The 18,263-nt window shown below is 41.9% G+C and overlaps 1 protein-coding gene across 2 annotated transcripts in view; it reads right to left on the bottom strand.

The window, feature by feature from the left end:
• ULK2 (unc-51 like autophagy activating kinase 2) overlaps positions 1-17,731 on the bottom strand; it is a 37,911-nt gene extending 20,180 nt beyond the window's left edge. For both annotated transcript variants that reach the window (XR_009275569.1, XM_058818006.1), the window contains exons 1-10: positions 17,097-17,731; positions 15,843-15,935; positions 14,572-14,613; positions 6,257-6,289; positions 5,847-5,883; positions 4,266-4,439; positions 3,117-3,190; positions 2,494-2,595; positions 2,103-2,161; positions 1,714-1,796 (exon numbers count right to left, since the gene is read on the bottom strand). Coding sequence is in view for 1 of the 2 variants with exons in the window: in XM_058818006.1 (XP_058673989.1) it covers positions 1,714-1,796; positions 2,103-2,161; positions 2,494-2,595; positions 3,117-3,190; positions 4,266-4,439; positions 5,847-5,883; positions 6,257-6,289; positions 14,572-14,613; positions 15,843-15,935; positions 17,097-17,189 (790 nt within the window). In the remaining variant the exon portion in view is untranslated. The remainder of the gene's footprint in view (positions 1-1,713; positions 1,797-2,102; positions 2,162-2,493; positions 2,596-3,116; positions 3,191-4,265; positions 4,440-5,846; positions 5,884-6,256; positions 6,290-14,571; positions 14,614-15,842; positions 15,936-17,096) is intronic.
• Positions 17,732-18,263: the final 532 nt, after the last annotated feature.

Here is an 18,263-nt window from a genome sequence, read left to right as displayed (position 1 = left end):
TCAGTTTTAGTCTGCTCTTCAAAACAAGGAGCATTTTTCACACCAGACACTGAAAGTATTTTCAGCTCTGCCTTTCCCAAGGATTGACATTTATTTTTGAAGCCATTAATGCTCCACCTTAGGTGGCAAAAAAGAAAATCACAGTAGAGCCATTCTCCTTTCCACTTCCCAACAGCAGAACACAACAATTCATGGCATAAAGGAGAATTAGACACTACTTCTTTAAAAATCTCCTCAGTGAACTCACTATTGTTCCATTAGATATATTTTGCTTTTGTTGTAAATGGATATGCTGAGGCACTTTTAATTGAGCATAACCAGTTGGCCACTAAGTTACATGGAAAGTTTTGCTCTGCAAGGAGCAGTGTTCAGCTGGTTCAGGGAATTTGAGGGTTAGTGGGAGCCAGCTGCTGAGCTGGGTGAACTTTAATGTCCTAACACTGGAGGAAAAACAATGCTGTGCCTCAGACATAAGCAAATAACAAGGAAAAAAAAAAAGAGAAAGAATCTGAGGCCTGGAGTATGTCCCTTCCTTCAGCAACACTTTCCCCATGACCTGATAAGGGAAGGAATCCAGCTGTAATGCCTGAACAATGCAATTATTCACTTGAACACAGGGATCAGGTGCTCTCCAGCTTTGGTCCAACACCTGCTGTTCTACTTCATATTGCTGGAAGCTCAACAACATTTCCAGTGCTATTTTTACTTTAACAACAGGCCACAGGGCTCTGCTAGAAACTCTCCCTTTCACTCCCTTTGCTAAGCACATTCCAGAGCAGCCCCTTTGAGGCCCTTTAAGTGGCTCAGCCAAGGAAAACATGACTTTCAGCACTGCCACTCCGCTTTCTATTTTTCTTTCGAAGCACAAACGCTTTCTCCCACCACCACAAGTGATACAGTGAATTTCCCATGTTTGAAAAACTGTAGGGATCAGCATACCCAGAGTGCAGAGTGGAATCAATTACTCACAGTCCATGTTTGTGAGGCATTATTTCTCCTACATGGAGAGATTTATATACTGACCAATATAATTTGTGACATTCTGCCCAATTATCGTGAGCTTTTTCTGGATCTCAACTAAAATTTTAAGATTAACATTTCCTGGCAGCTATGATAAAATTGCATTAACAAGTAGTGCTATAAAATTTAAATAAGCAGCATGAATATCATGACATACAAGATGCAGCTAAGAAGAATTAATCAAGATACTGTTCAATAATGTTTTTCCAAAGTGGGTTCTTCCAGTACACGGAAATCAGAAATGTTTGCTCCCAATCTGATGGTAAAACACCAGTTAAAGTAACAGAAATAAGACACCAGTTAAAGTAACAGAAATAAAGAAATCAGAAATGTTTCCTCCCAGGCTGATGCTAAAACATCACTTAAAGTAACAGAAATAAGATTTCAACATGAAATTTAAGGTATAGCAGTAAATCCTTAAAGGAAAGGGCACAATTGAAAGAATTAAAGTGATTTATATTTCACTACTCAAAAACAAAGTTGTGATTTATGTGCATCACTTAATACTGACAGTAGTTATCCAGTGATTTGTTTTAGCTACTCTGCCTTCTTTATGAAAACAGAAGAAAAAAACCACTTCAGTTCTCATGTAATTGGTTGAGGACAAAAGGTCAAGATAATTATTCTGGTCACATGAATACAACGAACAAGGAAAGTCAAAAGAGCAAGAGAGAGGAAAAAAGAAATACACACCAAAGTCCATTCTGTCCTTTTGGTTCCTCTGAAGCAAACCCAAGAGCAGGTCAGCCAGGTAAGCTGATGTTTCCCTGGGAATGCTGCACACAAGAAGAAGTAAAACATGCATTAAATGTAAAGCATGCATTGAATAATGCATAGCACATTGAATTTCAGGAAAGCAGCATTCTGCCACACCCCTAAGTCATCACTATCTGTGCTTTACAGCCTCAGGCCATTTAGTTTCAGCTGGGTACAAAGCAAGGTGCAACATGATTCACAGGTATCACACTACATCCTTGCAAAGATAGCAACAGCAAATATTTTTATGAATCCCAGGCACTCCCCAAGATGAAAAAGTGTTCAATCAACAAGTGTAAGTGACAGGAAAGGCCATGGTGACATACCTAGGAATCAAATTCCTGTTCTTTTCATAAAACATTCTCAAATCTTGAGGACTATTGGCCTGTCAAATAAAAATGTACATTAATTAAAGCTCAGTTTCATGGAGGAAATAGCTTTTGTTCCTAAGCACACATACACAAAAAGGAGAATTTTGCATATGGGCAATAAAGGAGAAAACACCAGGCAGAGCACTGAGGCTCCTTATTTATGTATTTCCTCTGGATTGAACACACTCATCATGCAGACTAAGCACAAACAACTTCTCCCTTGGCATTCCCAAGCCTGCACAGCCCCAACACTCAGACATCACTTGCTTCTGCTTTCCTCATTAGAAGCAAGAGCCCCAGGAGTGTCCTTCAGACTGAGAAGGGGGAAAAGGAAAGGAATTGTTACCTGAAAAGGTGGTTTTCCAACAAGACACTGATAAATCACAGTTCCTATGCTCCACAGGTCTGCTTTAGCATCATAGTGTTGAGACATAATCACTTCAGGGGCCTGGAAAGAACAGCAAATTCTCAGAAGAGAAAACAACAACAGGAAAGCCACAGCAATATGAATCTACTGTCAGAGCAGTATTAACTGAGACCACTTCACTGTAAGAGAAAATTAACATTTTCATGTGCATCACATGGCTTGAGAGCTACCAGCTCCACCTAAAATGAAAGCTGAGTTTCAAAACCACAAATAAACTAGAAATGCTGATGTTCTGAAGAAAGCATCCAGCATTTGGCATGTTTGGCAAGAAGAGGGACATGTTATTTACTTGGCTTCTGCAGTTCTTCTCCTGGACAAAGAACCACTAAGAAATGATTGATGTCTCTCTGATTATAACAATCATGGTCTCCAAATCCCAAGGAAATAAACAAAAGGTAGTAAAACCATGGAAAGGGGAACTACACTCTGTCCCTTATCCTTATAAAGCAACACGAGGCATTTGCCAATCTGCAAGCAGTCAATTATTTTGTTTTGGCAGGAGAATGTTTGAGACAAGCAAGAAAATGTGAAACATCCCTTACCATGTACATAGGGGAACCACACAGAGTTGCAGCCATCATGTTGCTGTGCAGATAACGAGCAAACCCAAAGTCAGCTGTGTAAAGAACAACCTTGGTCAATGAAGAGAAAGATAATTTTCAAATTTTTACAGTCTAGAAATCACCTGTCTCTGACTGAAATCTGCTACAATTAACAGAAGAATGGAAAAAATACAGGTTTAATATCTAGCCAGCTACATGGAATACTAGAATCTTTGTCATGCTGAAAGAATAATGGATTATCTTTCAAATGAGCAAGCCAAGAAGCAGCAGTGACATCATTTACACAAACTGCTGCTCAGGCACCTCCCCAGCTGCAGAACAGCCTGTCTGGCATCAGCAGGAAAGGATTAAAGTCACTGGCTAAATATAAATGGCTCATTAAGAGTGATGAATATACAATCTGCCTGCAGTGAAATCACATCAGGTACAAGCTGAAGAAGTCAAGTTTCAGGTGCCTGAATTTTCCATGCAGGTAAAAGCATCTGAAGCTACCAAGTAAGGACAGCAAGGGAAGAAGTTTGGTCTCCCCTGTGCAGTTTTTGAGCAAAAGCACAGGAATGAACTTGTTTAAAACAAGGCAGCTTTAAATAGACACTTAACAGACAACAAGGAGAGATTAAAACTCCTGAAGTGGCCTCTGCAGAGGAGTTTGGTAGCACCATGAATATTTGACATCTCTCCCCTGTTACCAGGCCAAACCTCCCTTCTACCATGCCAAAACCAGGTCATAACCTTCATTTCTAAACCTCTCAAATAACCCTTAGGAGGATCTACCACTAAAAAAGAAAACAGCTGGAAATGCAATTGGAGTCTTACATATACAGAGTTTTGAAACGGGTTAAAGGCTACTCCCAGTTTCAAAAGTTAGATTTATACATAATTAAAATAGTTTAGTACTAGAAACATCAGCTAAATAGATTTGTCCTGCAGATTTAATCAAACACATCTTTATGATTCAATCCTTTTTCATCCTGAGAACACAGCACAGCATGAAGCTCATCATTCTTGACTTGCTGTCCGATTTGAATGAATTGAACACACTCCACATGTAGGACTTGAACTGGAGAGCCATTTCTGAGGGGGAAACACCCAAGAGTGCTGATTTCCCTCCCACAGAGGGAGTTGTACCGATTTTGATGCGGATGCCGCTGACGCTGGATTTGCGGCGGCTGGCGTAGGACAGCAGGATGTTCTGGGGCTTCAGGTCCCTGTGGATGATGCCTTTGCTGTGCAGGATCCTCATGGCTGCTGCAATCTGCTGCAGGAACACTCGGATGGTGTCCTCACTCAGAGTCCCCTTAGCTGGCAGTGACACACACAGGAGCAGGGGGGAGAAAAAATACCAATAAATTTAGCTAAAAGCAATCAGCTTCATGGTGATCAGTTGAAAACATAGTGAGTTATAATCTAATCATCATGAATTACAATCCACTCTCCTGTGTTTTTCTACAAATGTAAATATTCTCAACAATATTGACATCACCACAGTTTTAGAGCAGCTACAGAACTCTAAATAATCTGTTTTTCCAGTGGTTTATTCAACTCGGTAGCATCGTAATTATAAAACTTCTCAATTGCCATTAAATCTCAAATTAAATCTCATTAAGTCTCAAGCTGAGTCAAGGGAAATTTAGGTTGGATATCGGGAAAAAGTTTTTTACAGAAAGGGTGATAAAGCACTGGAATGTTCTGCCCAGGGAGGTGTGGAGTCACCACCCCTGGGTGTGTTTAACAAAGCCTGGATTGGCACTGGGTGCCAGGGTTTGGGTGAGGTGTTGGGGCTGGGTTGGACTCAATGATCTTTAAAGTCTCTTCCAACCCAGTAATTCTTTGAAATCCTAAACTTTGAAATAAAAAAGGCAAAGGAAGCAAGAAAATAAAAGAACTTCACATTAAGTATAACCAAAAACCATTGTTCTTTATGGAGATGCTGAGAACAACTCTGCTCAGAAATTTCATCCATGATAAAACTTATTTTGAAAGGAAAAAAATGAGATGTACTTTTGAAAGTCTCTTCTGAAGGTATTACCTCATTCTGCAGCCCAAAAAAGCACTGAACACAGGAGCTGGATTTCACTGTCTGAGTCTTTCCAAAGGTTTTAATGGCAAGTGAATTAGGCTTTTAATACACACAGTTACCATAACAATAGCTGTGCATAAAAAGATTCCTTCAACAGGCTGACATACAAGGGCAAGTAGAATATTTTCATCATAAAAAAAATGTGAAGATTAACATCTCTGCTCAAAATTTTGGTTGGAATAAGAATCCATTTGTCATGATTTAGAAATTCTGTCCTCACTTTGGGCAGAGCCATGGAAAATCTCTCCTAAGCCAGCACTGCCTCTTTTTCAGAGCATTATTATAGAAGTAAATCAGTGGTTTTAAATTCACATCTTGGAAAAGAAAAACAGGTGGAATCAAAACACTGGGAACAACCCCCAAAATGTAGTTTTAGAAATAGAAACCCACACATCTTTTCAGCATGCTGCTGATGGTTAACTACAGCCTCTCCCTCATTGACAAATAAGGGAATGTTACATTTGGCTGTGGCAAAAAATAAAAAAGCATTTTCTGTCTGTGAATTACCAATTCATTTACCCTTATTTAAAGCACAAGCAAAAAAATCTCAGAGAAACATCAATGGATGTGAGGAATACAGAATATAAACACATAAAGCAAAATAATAGGGAAATACAGTAATCAATTACCTTGTAAGTAATCTGCCAAGTCCCCACCATTGCAGTACTGTTAAAAACAAAGGGTTTTATTTAAAATATTTAAAATAAAAGCACTAAAACACCTGCTACATCATTGCTACTTTGTAATTTTTAATGAAAATTAGATCCCTTCCAGCTGTTTGCCTTAAAATTGTTGTGTCAATTATTTGTAATTAATAATTTGATTTTCACCCTTCATCAATACTTACAGTATCATAACATGAAACTGAATAATTTGTGAAACAAACAGTGCTGATAAATTCAATGGGGCATAGGAAATTAATAATTTCCTTTTCAAAACAGTTTGTTTTAGCAAGCCATGGTTAATTTGCAGCTGTGCAAATGAACAGTTTTGTCTAAAAGTCTTTAAAACAACCAGAAACATACATGTTAACACATACCTCCATAACCAAAAAGACAGAATTGGGCATTTCCTAAAAGAGAAGAAGAAAAGTGATTTAAGAATGTGAGAATACAAAATCTGTACCTTCATTAACCAAGTGTAACATGGGATTTTCCCATCACTGAGACACCTTAAAGTCATTGTTTCAGAGCGTAGCAAAAGTGTAAATTTTTCACTAGGAGATATTTTACATTTCCAATAATATTTTCATATGCAAAACCATAAAACCACCAGGCAGTACTTCCATGAAGTGCCTCCCTGAGTGAGCTTTGGCAGCAGCAATCCCTGCCATGCTCCTCAGGGCAGGGCTGGGAGCTCTGTCCATCCTCCTCACATTTTCCAAAGCATTCACCTCCCATGACCTCCCTGCAACCTGAATTCCCTCTCTTGTAACTGGGGAAAAGTTCCTGAAAGACAGATTGCCCAACTTCTACTGTAAATTACCTACACCCTTCACAAATCCAGTTACAAAAATAAATCCCTGCTTAAAGCTGACTGTAACAAAAACATTCATCCTGTTTCCAAATATTTATTTTGTGTGAGGGAAGAAAGGCCCGACCTGTTTGTGCTAATAATCAACATTGTTTTCCACAGTCTCCTGCATAAGACAGCTCTGGTGGGCCTACAAAATTGAAGATTCTGAGAGTTTTTATGAAGCAAAAGTATTTTTTTTCTCCCTCTGAGCTGATTAAGATTGAAAGGAAAGAACACAAAGAGAACTGGAAGGAAACTAAAGGAAGTGTACAGTAAACAGGATGATGCTTTTAGTTACACAGTGTGTTACCTCCCTTTCCTTAAAAAATAAACTTAAACAAGGGCTGACAGATTGAGGGAAAATATGGTTTTTTAAGGCAGTTGAAGGAAAAAAAAGTGAGATGGCACCAGACAAGGGCAGGCACAGGCCCCAGTGGGAAGTGGGACTGCAGACAGTCTGACTAAATTCTGCTGAAGAGTCACAAGGAAGGCAAGAGGGACATTGCACTGCAAAATAAATGCTGTGAACTCAGGCACCCTCCCCTGTGCTTGCACTGACACTTCAGCAGATGCTCCATTTGACCACTCTGGCAAGAACTGCCACCAGGGTGCCATTGGCAAGGGCTCACTTCTGTTAGAAAACTTGAAAAAGAGAAATAAAAGCAAAAATGGGCCCGGGCTAGAGAAACCAATGACCCCTAAACACAGCACAGAGGTCAGGGATGGCACAGCCCATCACAGACACTGACACCCAGACAACTCCAAATAATGGAAATAATTACAGTTCAAGATGAACTGGATGTTTTAAGGTTAATTCAAGGCTGTATTAGCCTGCTTCACTTTTGGGAAGAATTTAGTCACTCCTGTCTGTGTTACAGAAATGCATTTGAGGTTCTTTCCAGCCCAAAACATCGAGCACATTTTGCAGATTTGTTTACATTTGGAAATTAGCTTTGAAGAAAGCAAGTTTCTAGGAATATGAGTCAAATCTGTTGGGAATGGCAGGCAAACTCCAAGCAATATAGAATATTAAAGCAGCAGCAGATCACATTTCAGGAAGCCTCAATTGTTCAATGCTTCTGCAATAGCTGTGGCCAACATGAACCATAATTTACATTCCTACAAACACCTCAAAACCTCAGTGCACACAGCAAAGCAGAAAAACCCATTAGTAATTACTTGCTTTGCAAATTACTGGAAATATATAATTGCTCCTTTCTGCATTGTTCCTTTGCACCAACGCCTTCCAAGACAGAAGCTGTCTTTTAGGAATCTGAGATCCCAATTTATCAAATTGAAAATTCTGCCAAGTGAGGATCCCTTCACTTAAAGGATAGCTGTGATGTGGAGCAGAACACCCCAAGGGAAGTCCAGTGACAAGAAAGCAGCTCAGCTCCTGGATTTCCAGCCCAGCTTTGCAATCCCATGAATCACAAAGATGTTCCATGGTGTCAGAGCCTCCAGTGCACAAAATAGCAGCTTAGGGCAGCAGGTAATGCTCAGCTCATGACAGACATTTATTACATTTATTCATCACAGAACTAAGAGGATCTGTGTGCTGGATTCCCTTGGAAACAAAGTCCTCTCAAATGAAGTGCTCTCTTCAGAAACACTGAGCTGATGATTTGCCCTGTTTTACCAGCCTTCACCTGTTTGGAAAGTCATTGCTGCAGACCACACTGGATTGCCCTCAAAGAGAATTACTCGTCTCTTTTTTTTTAATGTCTTAAATGTATAAGAATGTTCATGTTCTTGATGAAAAATAACAAACCAAGTCACCAAGTAAAGTCCCAGTAAGAAGTAGAGCATGATTCCTTAATGTAGCTTAGAAAATCCTTTTTTAATGAATCAGCAGAGCAGATTAGAGATCCCACAAAGACATTTTCCCAGACTCAAAAGTCCTCTCCAGCTCACAGTGAGGAAGTAACAGCCTGCACAGAACTGATACCAACCTCCCCAACCACAACTTGTCCCAAGTTGAACTCATAACCAAACCCTTTTCAATATCCCACCAACACAAGCTTCACTTCAAAACAACTGAACTCGTTCAACCCTTCAGAGCTGCTCAAATTTTGCCTTCCAGTTCTTGGCCAGCCTGACTGGAATGTGATCTCCATTTGGGGAATACATTCAGAACAGACAAGACAGTTCTGGAGATATATTTTGCCCTTCTAAATGATTTTGCTGAACAATAAAGCTCTCCCTGTCACCATTCCCCAGACTGGTGACTTCTGCTGACTGGCTCTGCAGAGCAAAGTGCTCAAAAAGGAAAGATTAAAAACCAGCATGTTTCACATCTAACATTCAGGAATAAAGCTGACCTAGCAAGTTATTCTAAACTGCCTCTTGAAACAGATAACAAAGCTTTCTGCAATTTGTATTGATGTACAGATCACAAAATTAGTGCAGCTGGAGTTGTTCTGACCTACAATTCTACCTAGATAAATAAGTAAAACAAATATCTGCTGGTGTTGCAACAATTAGCAGTTCTGCCCAGCAACACACTGAAAGTTTTCTTGATGAAAACCTACTTTTGCTCCTTTTTATTCTGAATCTAAGTTTTACTTTCAAGCAGAGGCTAACAGGAAAACAATTCGCAATTTTGAAAGGTAAACAGATAAACCTAAGAGAAAGAGGTTAAGAGGCAACATATTTGCCAAAACTTGCTATGTTTCAATCCAAGGATTCCAGCAGTTGTCTTGGGGGATGCAAAATTCAGCTTGAATCACAGTCTCAGCAAAGTAGTTCCATTTAAAAAAACATTAATTGAAAAAGAAGTCAAAACATCCACGGTTAGTTCCCAGAGTTGTTGCTAGATCCTTGGAGTAGTGGCAGAAACATTCCCTGGATTTCATTCTGGTTCCCAAGTCCTCCTTTAGAACAAGCTGAAGGTCTGCAAGGAGCTGAGTGAGCTCCCAAAGCAGCAGCTGTGGCAAATAGTTACTCTCTTTTCACTTCAGGTCTGCAGATTTGATTTCATGGCAGTTGATGATGGGAGTCCCCAAAGCAGGAGAGTTAACCTGACAGCTTGAGCACTGCTGTTGTCTGATTCATTTTCTGCTGTGTTCATTTGTGCTATATTGGATTTAATTTTTGGCCAGGAGCACACATTTTTTTGGGTTTTAAATACATTTGGCAAAAATTCTAATGATATAGTGAAAAAGGACAGGTCCAGATCTTTTAAAGGCTGTTTCTCTCTGTATTAGACATTCTTGGTTTACTTTGTGAGGGCAACACAGCAGCAACTTCTGTGTTCATCTCCTATCACCCCAAGGACTGAACATTTTTGTTAATTCTGACAAAATATTAAATCTCAGACTAAATGTCACTTGACATGTGCCTGTAGGATTCAAACAGGGTGCACGCTGCCAATTATTCACATAAAAAAGAGCAATCAGCCATGGAGAAATGCACCACAAGAACTGGATCATCCATTTGCTGTTAGTGAAATGCTGAATTTAACCAGTGTATGGGAGGTGGGGAAAGAGGCTGCTCTGCTCCCAGCACCAAGGTTCAGCACAGTTTTGTACTAAAAAAATCACGTGAAACAGTTCTGAAATTCAAATTACAGCATCCAGGCACAGCAGGTAAACAAAAGACTGTGTAGAAACTCTTCTGAAACAGTTCTGAAATTCAAATTACAGCATCCAGGCACAGCAGGTAAGCAAGGCCTGTGTAGTAACTCCAACTCTGGTTCTGTGGGTCACAACAAATTCTAATCCTGGTTGTCTCCAGCATTTACTCTGGCATCATTCCTGCACTGTCATAACCAACCTTGGGCTGGCATCAGCTGCCAGGTAACATTTCAAAACCTTTACACTTGCTACAGGGCAGGATTTTTCTTTTATCTGAACAGCATGTTCTCATATGATTATTTCCACACAGACACAGGGGATGGATATTGACACACACAAAGGCCTTAAGCAAGGAGCTGAGGGAACAAAAATAAAGGTATTGAGACACTCTCTGTTCTGCTGGGAGTGTGGAGGCAATGCAAGCTGTGAGACACTGAGATCAGGAGCACACACAGGATGCCTGCAGCAAATATCTCAAGAAATACATGCAACAGCACCAGACCAACTGGAGTCCTTGGGTAAACCAGAAGTATTTAATTCCTGCTGCTAAAACAACAGTTCCTCCCCTCAGCACCCCTGCTAAGAACTCCTGGGCTCTGTGTGTACAACAAAGCTGAGCTGAAGGTCCCAGAAGGATTTCTGGCTCCATTCCCACTGGCTTTCTCTGCTTCCAAGGACAGCAGAAGCAGCTGCAGGTTTTTTGTCTGCTCTGTAGCAACAAGCTAAGACAAGAAACCATTTTTATCCAGATACTGTTTCTCCAATAACACTCTAGAAATTAGTTCTCCCTAAACTACTGTTCAAATAGCAAACTTCAGACTCCATACAGTGAGGACATTAATTCATTCTCCTAAAATGCTATCTCCAAGATACATTACAGGCTTTCACTGTGAGGGCTGACATTCTAGAGAGGTTTTGAATTAAATTATTTGCTAAAACAGGCACTGTCTGGCACTGTGGAAGAGATTAGTTCTACTCAGCACACACTTGGGATCATGAACTGCATAAAACTGTAAACTCATGTCCTAAATATAGAACATTCCAAATAACTCACTGATACCTTCATTCCACTTCAGTGGAATACTTTATCCAAGGATCTCAGTGTATTTTACACTGGTAAATTAGAAGCTATTTTAGACTCCTTTTACTTTTGAGAAACAGTGGCTCCACTCCTCCAATTAACAGGATCCAAGACTGATTTTCTTTTGCAGGATGAATGACATCCCACAGCACCACCACGGGAAAAGAGCTGCATCCTTAAACCATTTTAGAGATTTGGGAGATTATTCTTGAATGACAGACAATCAAACACTTGCCCAAGAAGATAAGTGAAAAGTGTCTCTTGCTATCCATCTATCATATCTGAGTTTCTTTAAGGATTTTTTTTAAAAAATCATTTCACTTGTAGGGATGAACTATTTTCCAGAACCCTACTGCTGAAAAACATTTGTCTCTCCCAAATGGAGGGTTTTTATTTAAATATCTGTACAAGTTTCCTCAGCCTCAGCACCATGGCCTCCACACCCTGGCGTGTGCAGCTCCCCACCCTGGGAGGGGGCACCAAGAGCAGTGCAGTGCTCTGCTTACATAAAATGCTTATCTGCAGCTCAAACCTGCCAGAGCTGCACGTCCACCTCATGGAAATCAAGGGCAATTATCCTGCTGGCTGCAGAACAAAACATTTTTATGCCACCATCAACACACAGCAGTTCACTGGGGTGTGGCCCCAGACGAATGGGCACTTCTAGTAATTGAAGTGCAGACACACTAACAGCACATCAAATGGTGCTCCCAGGAGATGGAGGGGGAGCACTGGAGAAGGGCTGAAAATGTTCATGCACAATCAGCAGAATGGCCCACGAGTTCGGCTTGGATTTAATTAAAACCTCCATGGTGTATCTATCTTTATTGTGCTGACTTGTGTGAGTGGTCATGCAACAGGAGCACAACCATAAATGAAGAGACATGGAGGAGAGGGAATCTAACAACTTCCTGAGAACCAATCCAAATGAAGCTTTTTGCAATATATAAAATAATAATTGCACATTTATTCTCAAAAGATGCATTCCAAATTGCTATGCTTTCATCTAAAGTACTGTCATTAATTTATTATTATGAGAGTGAAAGTATTCATCCTTATCACAGTCAATTTACACTTTTTTCACTTAGTTTTGCCACTTTCATTGCACACCATCTTTTCTATCTGAAAACTCAGAGCAACAATCAGCTCTTGGCATATTCAGCTACATGATATGTCAAACTGCAACTGAAACAGGAGCATTTTCTTATTTCAAACTGTCTAAGGTTAAGAAAAGCTTCAGCCCAACAGAACTACAAAAATAAAACAGACTCCCATTCACACTGAGAACTTCCTACTGTGACACAGACTCCACTGGCTCCAGCACTGAGGGGAAAAATACCTTCTGTAAACTTAGAAATAGCTTGAGATCCTAAAGTCTTATCTGCTGGACTGTATCACCATGTTCACAACACCCTGGTAAACAAAAAGGGCACACATGCTAGAACATGAAATGCTACAGAAAATTAGTAGGTGGAACAGCCTACCAGACATGTGAATGCCTTGCATAGTGTTCATTCTTGCTGGGCTATAAATTAAATGTAATCACAGAAGTTAATGATGTCTGCCACTTCACACACACAGCAGAAAGGGAAAAGCTCATTTGTGCAAGTGGCACACTCTTTATATCACATTTTGCAAAGCAATTCCTGTTGCCGAGCTTTGTGTTTGCCATGAATGTATTTGAAATATATCAAGGTACAGGACACAGGTTTGCCCTTCTCTTTGCTTTAACTGCTCATTTTATTTAAACACAATAATTGGTGACAAGCAGCAACATCCCCCTCTCAAAGGGAGCAGCACTGATCATTCAAGAAAATCTGTCACCTCTTCCTGGGGCAGAACAGAAAAGTCAAAAAGTTATTAAAGAAACCATAGACAGCTGTAGGATTCTGGAGTCTCTTTCCTTGTGCATAAACCAAAAAAAACAAAGAGTTTCTCCAAAGCTCAGATGTTAAACCATCAGAACACCCAACTATTCCACTACCCCCACACTGAGCTGCAGAGCTGACTAAGGAACCTCCATGTATAAACAACTGTAAATGATAAATCTGAAATTCAGCTGCTTACTCACACACCAACACCCTCAGTCAACAATTCCAGTTGCTTTTGAGATGTCTGGACATACTAAATTTAGGATGCTGAGAGATGATTTCCACTTAGCAATGCTCAGGAAAACCTGGTCTCATCAAGAAGCACAGCAGACAATACTTTCCTTCTCAGAGCAGATAACATCACTCAAAATTTAGATTTTTTGAAGTCAAGATCCAGGAAAAACAAACAGTCTCTAGATTGAACCTAGAAGTTTTGATGCACAGTCAGCTGCTACATGAACATCTCAGCTTGGTACCAAAGGTAATTGAAAATTACTTTTGAGTAAGTAGGACTCAAAAGTGAATAGGACTCGAGTCCTACAGCCCTAGAAATCCTGAGCTCACCTAATTTATGACCCATGAACACAGATTTCTACAGCAAAAGATAGAAATCCACACAAACTGAAAGCTTTTAGCATGTGAATGTGTAAAGACAGGAAGGACTGAATGTCACAATCTCTATCTTGTGTTGCTTTGACTATGCAATGCCCCAAAGGTGCTTCTCAGTAATTTATTCTTTTTTCATCAGTGTAACTCTGTATTTAAAATCAGGCCTGAGCCCAGGAGATAAATGTATAGATCTTATTCCAGCAGAACAAATGCATGAGCTGCCTCATGTCTTATTTAGCTTTGCTCCACACTGGCAGGCCTTAGGATACAAAAATTCCCTTCCTAAGCAGAGCACACTCCCCTAGACAGGCTGCAGAGCAACTCCTCCACCTCGCCAGGCAATAAGGACAAGAAAACAACCTGAAGGAATTTAATTGAAGAGATCCAAGCGTCTGCTTGGCTTTTTTTCTCTGTATCCTGTCCTTCTGGACACACAGGCAACAGATACATGTGACTGTGGTTTTCTGCTTTCTTCAGTTCCTCTTCACTGACACAGGGCTCAACATCACATTTCTGTGTCACACAGATCCCCAAGATGCTGCTCTTACTGTCACTTGTTTTTGCTGAATTCCCAATTGATGACAGCAACAAAATAGATCCATTCAAAATAAACCCATTCAAAATCTTCCACTTGGCGTACATGATATATATTCATTATATTTTCATAAATTAATTTTTAAAAAGGCATCAAAATATATTTTACCTGGACATCATAAAGAGCTACAATGTTCTCATGCTGAAGTTCCTGTAAAACAAGATATTTGTATTATGGAAAAAGGTTATTAGTATTACTACTATTATTATTAATTAAATTTGCTGATAATGCTGATTTGGTGATAATCAAAGAGAATCTTTTTATGATGATCAGATGGAATTTAGAGGAAATCCCAGTTGTTTAGACAATATTTAAAGGATAAGGAAGTTAGGCAATATCTTGAGAGGTCATAAAAACATTTGGTTCCAGAACTTTATGTCAATGACTTGTTACAGAAAGTACCAGAGCACAAGATCCTCTAATGAGCACTGAAAGCTGACAAGATTTAATTTCCTACTCTTACATAATTCCTTGCTTAGTGAAGTAACCAACTCGACCATGTTCAAATCAACCTTACTTTTCCAATACAAAGAAAATCAAACCAAATAACATTAAAGAAAACTCATGGGACAGCTCATAATTATTTGTAGCTGCTCAAAAAACTTTTTGTTTGTTAAGTACTTGCAGCACACTAATATTCCCAACACTAACTCTGGTATATATTAAATAAATGAGAATATAATCTGTATATAAAGCAGTGATGTATAATATAATATAATAGTATATAAAGCAGTGATGTATCTCAAGAAGCTCAGAAACATGGGAAGAAAGCAGCACTCAGTATTACTGCAAAGCTGTGTGAAATGAGATGTGAAATCCAGAGAGCAGGGAATGCTAAATGAGAAGTTTCCATAAAATAACACTGAAAAGCTGAAAGATGCTCCATTGCATTTCCTCTGCTAGAGCCACACTGCACATTTAAGGCAATTATCACAAGTCAGAACGGGCAGCTGCTTCAGGAATTAAAGTCAGCTCACTGGTTACAGCTTTCAAGACAGCTTTGAGCAAAAAAGATGGAGAAAGATCAAAAACTGATGCTTCACCCTCAGCTGTGATCTGCTGGGAAAAGGAGCCCCATTGGCCATGCTGAAGGACAAACTCTTCCACGTGTGCAATAAGCAAAGCACAGACACTGTTTCCACAACAATTTGCTTCTTTTAACTGCAATATCATGCTCACAACGTGCTCTGAGACATTTCCAGAACTAAAGATGTATTTTTTTTCTGTTTTTCTTAGTATTTTTATTTCTGGATCGCTAACAATGAAACATCACAGCAGCAATTACTGTGACAGCACCCATGACCTGGAATGAACTAGGTCAGAAGTCTCTTTTCCTTTTCAAGCAAAGCAGCTTTAAAAATCACTGCAAATTAACATACCTTTAAGATTTTTATTTCTTTCCCAAGTAGGATTTGTGACTTCGACAAGTTCTTTTTGTTAATACTCTTTATGGCTACTTCCCAATCAGTTTTCTGGAAGTGAACAAAAAAAGTACTGTTAGTTTACTTTTTTTTTTTTAACTTTATTCTCTTAACAACTATCTAGGAAAATACAGAGAAAAAGTTGCAAGATCGCCCCTCTTCTACCCACCAGTTATTACTACATCACATGACACCATCAAGAACTATTTCATTCCACAGCTATTAAAATCCAGCTACACTGCATTTGGCTTCACTGCATTTTAATGGATTCCAGTGCATTAAAAACAAAACAAAATAAAACCTAAGTAATCATATCCCATTTATTTTTTGGTAGCAGTGCTATATATTTGCTTTTTTAGACTTCTCTCAATGATGAAGTTACTTTCACTGTCCTTTTTAAGGACTTCTCATTTTCAGCTTTTCTATACTCTGCAGATGAAAACTGCACAGAACCCCCTCTGTTTTAAGCAAGTTTATGTATTGTCTATTTATATATTATTCTATAATATATATTATATTATTTATTTCTGAGGTGGGAGCACCTCCATTGGCCTTTAAAGTTTCCGTTTTCATTTCTCTCTTTTTTTTTTAACCCCAAAATCACTGCACCGCGCCTCTCCAAGCCCTGAGCATTATTAATCCTCCAAAATGCTAAATCTCAAGGGCTGTTTTCTGGAAAGCAAAGCTCTTTAGGCACCAGAATAAACTCCCAGCATCAAGAAACCATAACGTAACTATGAATATTCGGGGCGATGAGCAAGTCACGCCAGGAAACCAGACACCTCTGAATTTAAGAAATCTTCAGCCAATCCCAAAGGAGACAATTTTCCATTAGATCCCTCGTTATCCAGCGAGATAAACATGACCCTCCCGACAAACAAAGGGCTCAGCCTCCCCTACAGCTGCAACTCTCCCCTCGCCGCTATGGCAGGGACAGGGGAGGAGCGGTGGGACCGCGGACAGGCCGGTGGGGTCGAGGGAAAGGAAAAAATAAAGATTTTCTGGACGCCGGGGCCGGATCCCGGCTCAGGGCCGCGGGGCAGCCGCGGGCCGCAGCCCAGCCCGCATCTCCCTTCGGCTCTTTTTTCTCCCAAACCACGTCAAAACTCCGCAGAGGACACAACCCTCCCACCACCACCGCAGCTGTCACCCACCCGAGGGGCTCCTGTGGGCCCCGGGTTGTGTAACCAGCCCCGCTCCGTCGCTGTTTACCTTGCGGTGGCGACCTTTGAAGACCACAGCAAAGGCTCCGTGTCCTATCAGGTCCTTCTTGCTGTACTCAAAGTCCCCCACCACCTCCATCATCCCTCAGCGGGGCATGAAGCCCCCGGGAGGGACGGAGGGAAAACAAAGGGGCTCTTCCTGCAGCTACAGCCGCCTCACGGCAACCGGCGGCGGGGTGGGAGCCTGCCCCGGTCCTGGCTGCCCCCGGCGGCGGGGGCAGCTCCTCTCATAGCGCCGCAGACCCCCGGGCCGGCGGGGCTGCTGCAGGGCGTCACCGAGGCGAGGGGCTCCGTCGGGCATGGGGAGGGGAAAGAGGGGAATCTCAAGGGTCGGTTGTGAGGGGACAGCGCGGCATCGGCGCCGGAACGAGGGGCCTTCTCAGCGGGGAAGGGGGCTCCGTGCCCTGCCGCTGCCCGGCCCCATGGCCCCGCCACAGCGGGGGCTGCCAGCGCCGCGGCCCCGCTCAGGGACCGAACCCCAGAGCATCCAGCGAAGCGGGGAGAGGCGCGGCCCACGGCTTCGGGGATGGCTGTCGCTGTTGCCGCCGCAGCCCTCGCGAGAGCGGAGGAAGCAGTGAGGGTGCGGACGGGGGTCTCTCAGGCCGCCAGCGCCTCCCGGGGCTCCTGCGGCTCCACCACTTCCTCCACAGAGATCCGCACTCGGCCAGCCCCGGCTGCGAGTGCCCGGCCCTATGCACCGCCTCGCGGTTCTTATAGGCCGCAGTGCGCAGGCCCGGGCGCTCGGCTGCTTCCGCCGGCGGCCAAAGAGTGCCTCACCCCGGGTAACCTGGCGGTTCCTCCGCCGCCAGCGCCTCAGAGCGGGGCCGTTGCCCCGAGCCCTCCGGGGACCCCGCCGAACCCGTCCCGTCAGGGCTCCGGGGGTCGGTGTGGTCGTCTTCTCAGTGACGAGGGTGATCCAAGCCCCTGGGCCCACCCTTGCCCTCACGCCGGGGCAGAGAGGCCAAACTCAGCCCTCACGCCCGGCCATCATCTCAGCCCTTCCCTCGGCCGCCTCAGGCGCACCCGGCAGTGAGGACAACGCTGAGGGGCCACCAGGGGAAGAGCGAGGAGCGGAGTTGCACAGGACAAGAGCTGGGACAGTCAGGTATGGGATCATCCCAGGTTTCCAAGGCAGTGGCACTGCTTAGATAGTGCC

Source organism: Ammospiza caudacuta, chromosome 20, assembly GCF_027887145.1.
Source record: "Ammospiza caudacuta isolate bAmmCau1 chromosome 20, bAmmCau1.pri, whole genome shotgun sequence".
NCBI lineage: Eukaryota > Metazoa > Chordata > Aves > Passeriformes > Passerellidae > Ammospiza > Ammospiza caudacuta.
The sequence above is the reverse complement of the archived record's forward strand: the minus strand, read 5'-3'. Positions and strand labels throughout refer to the sequence as shown.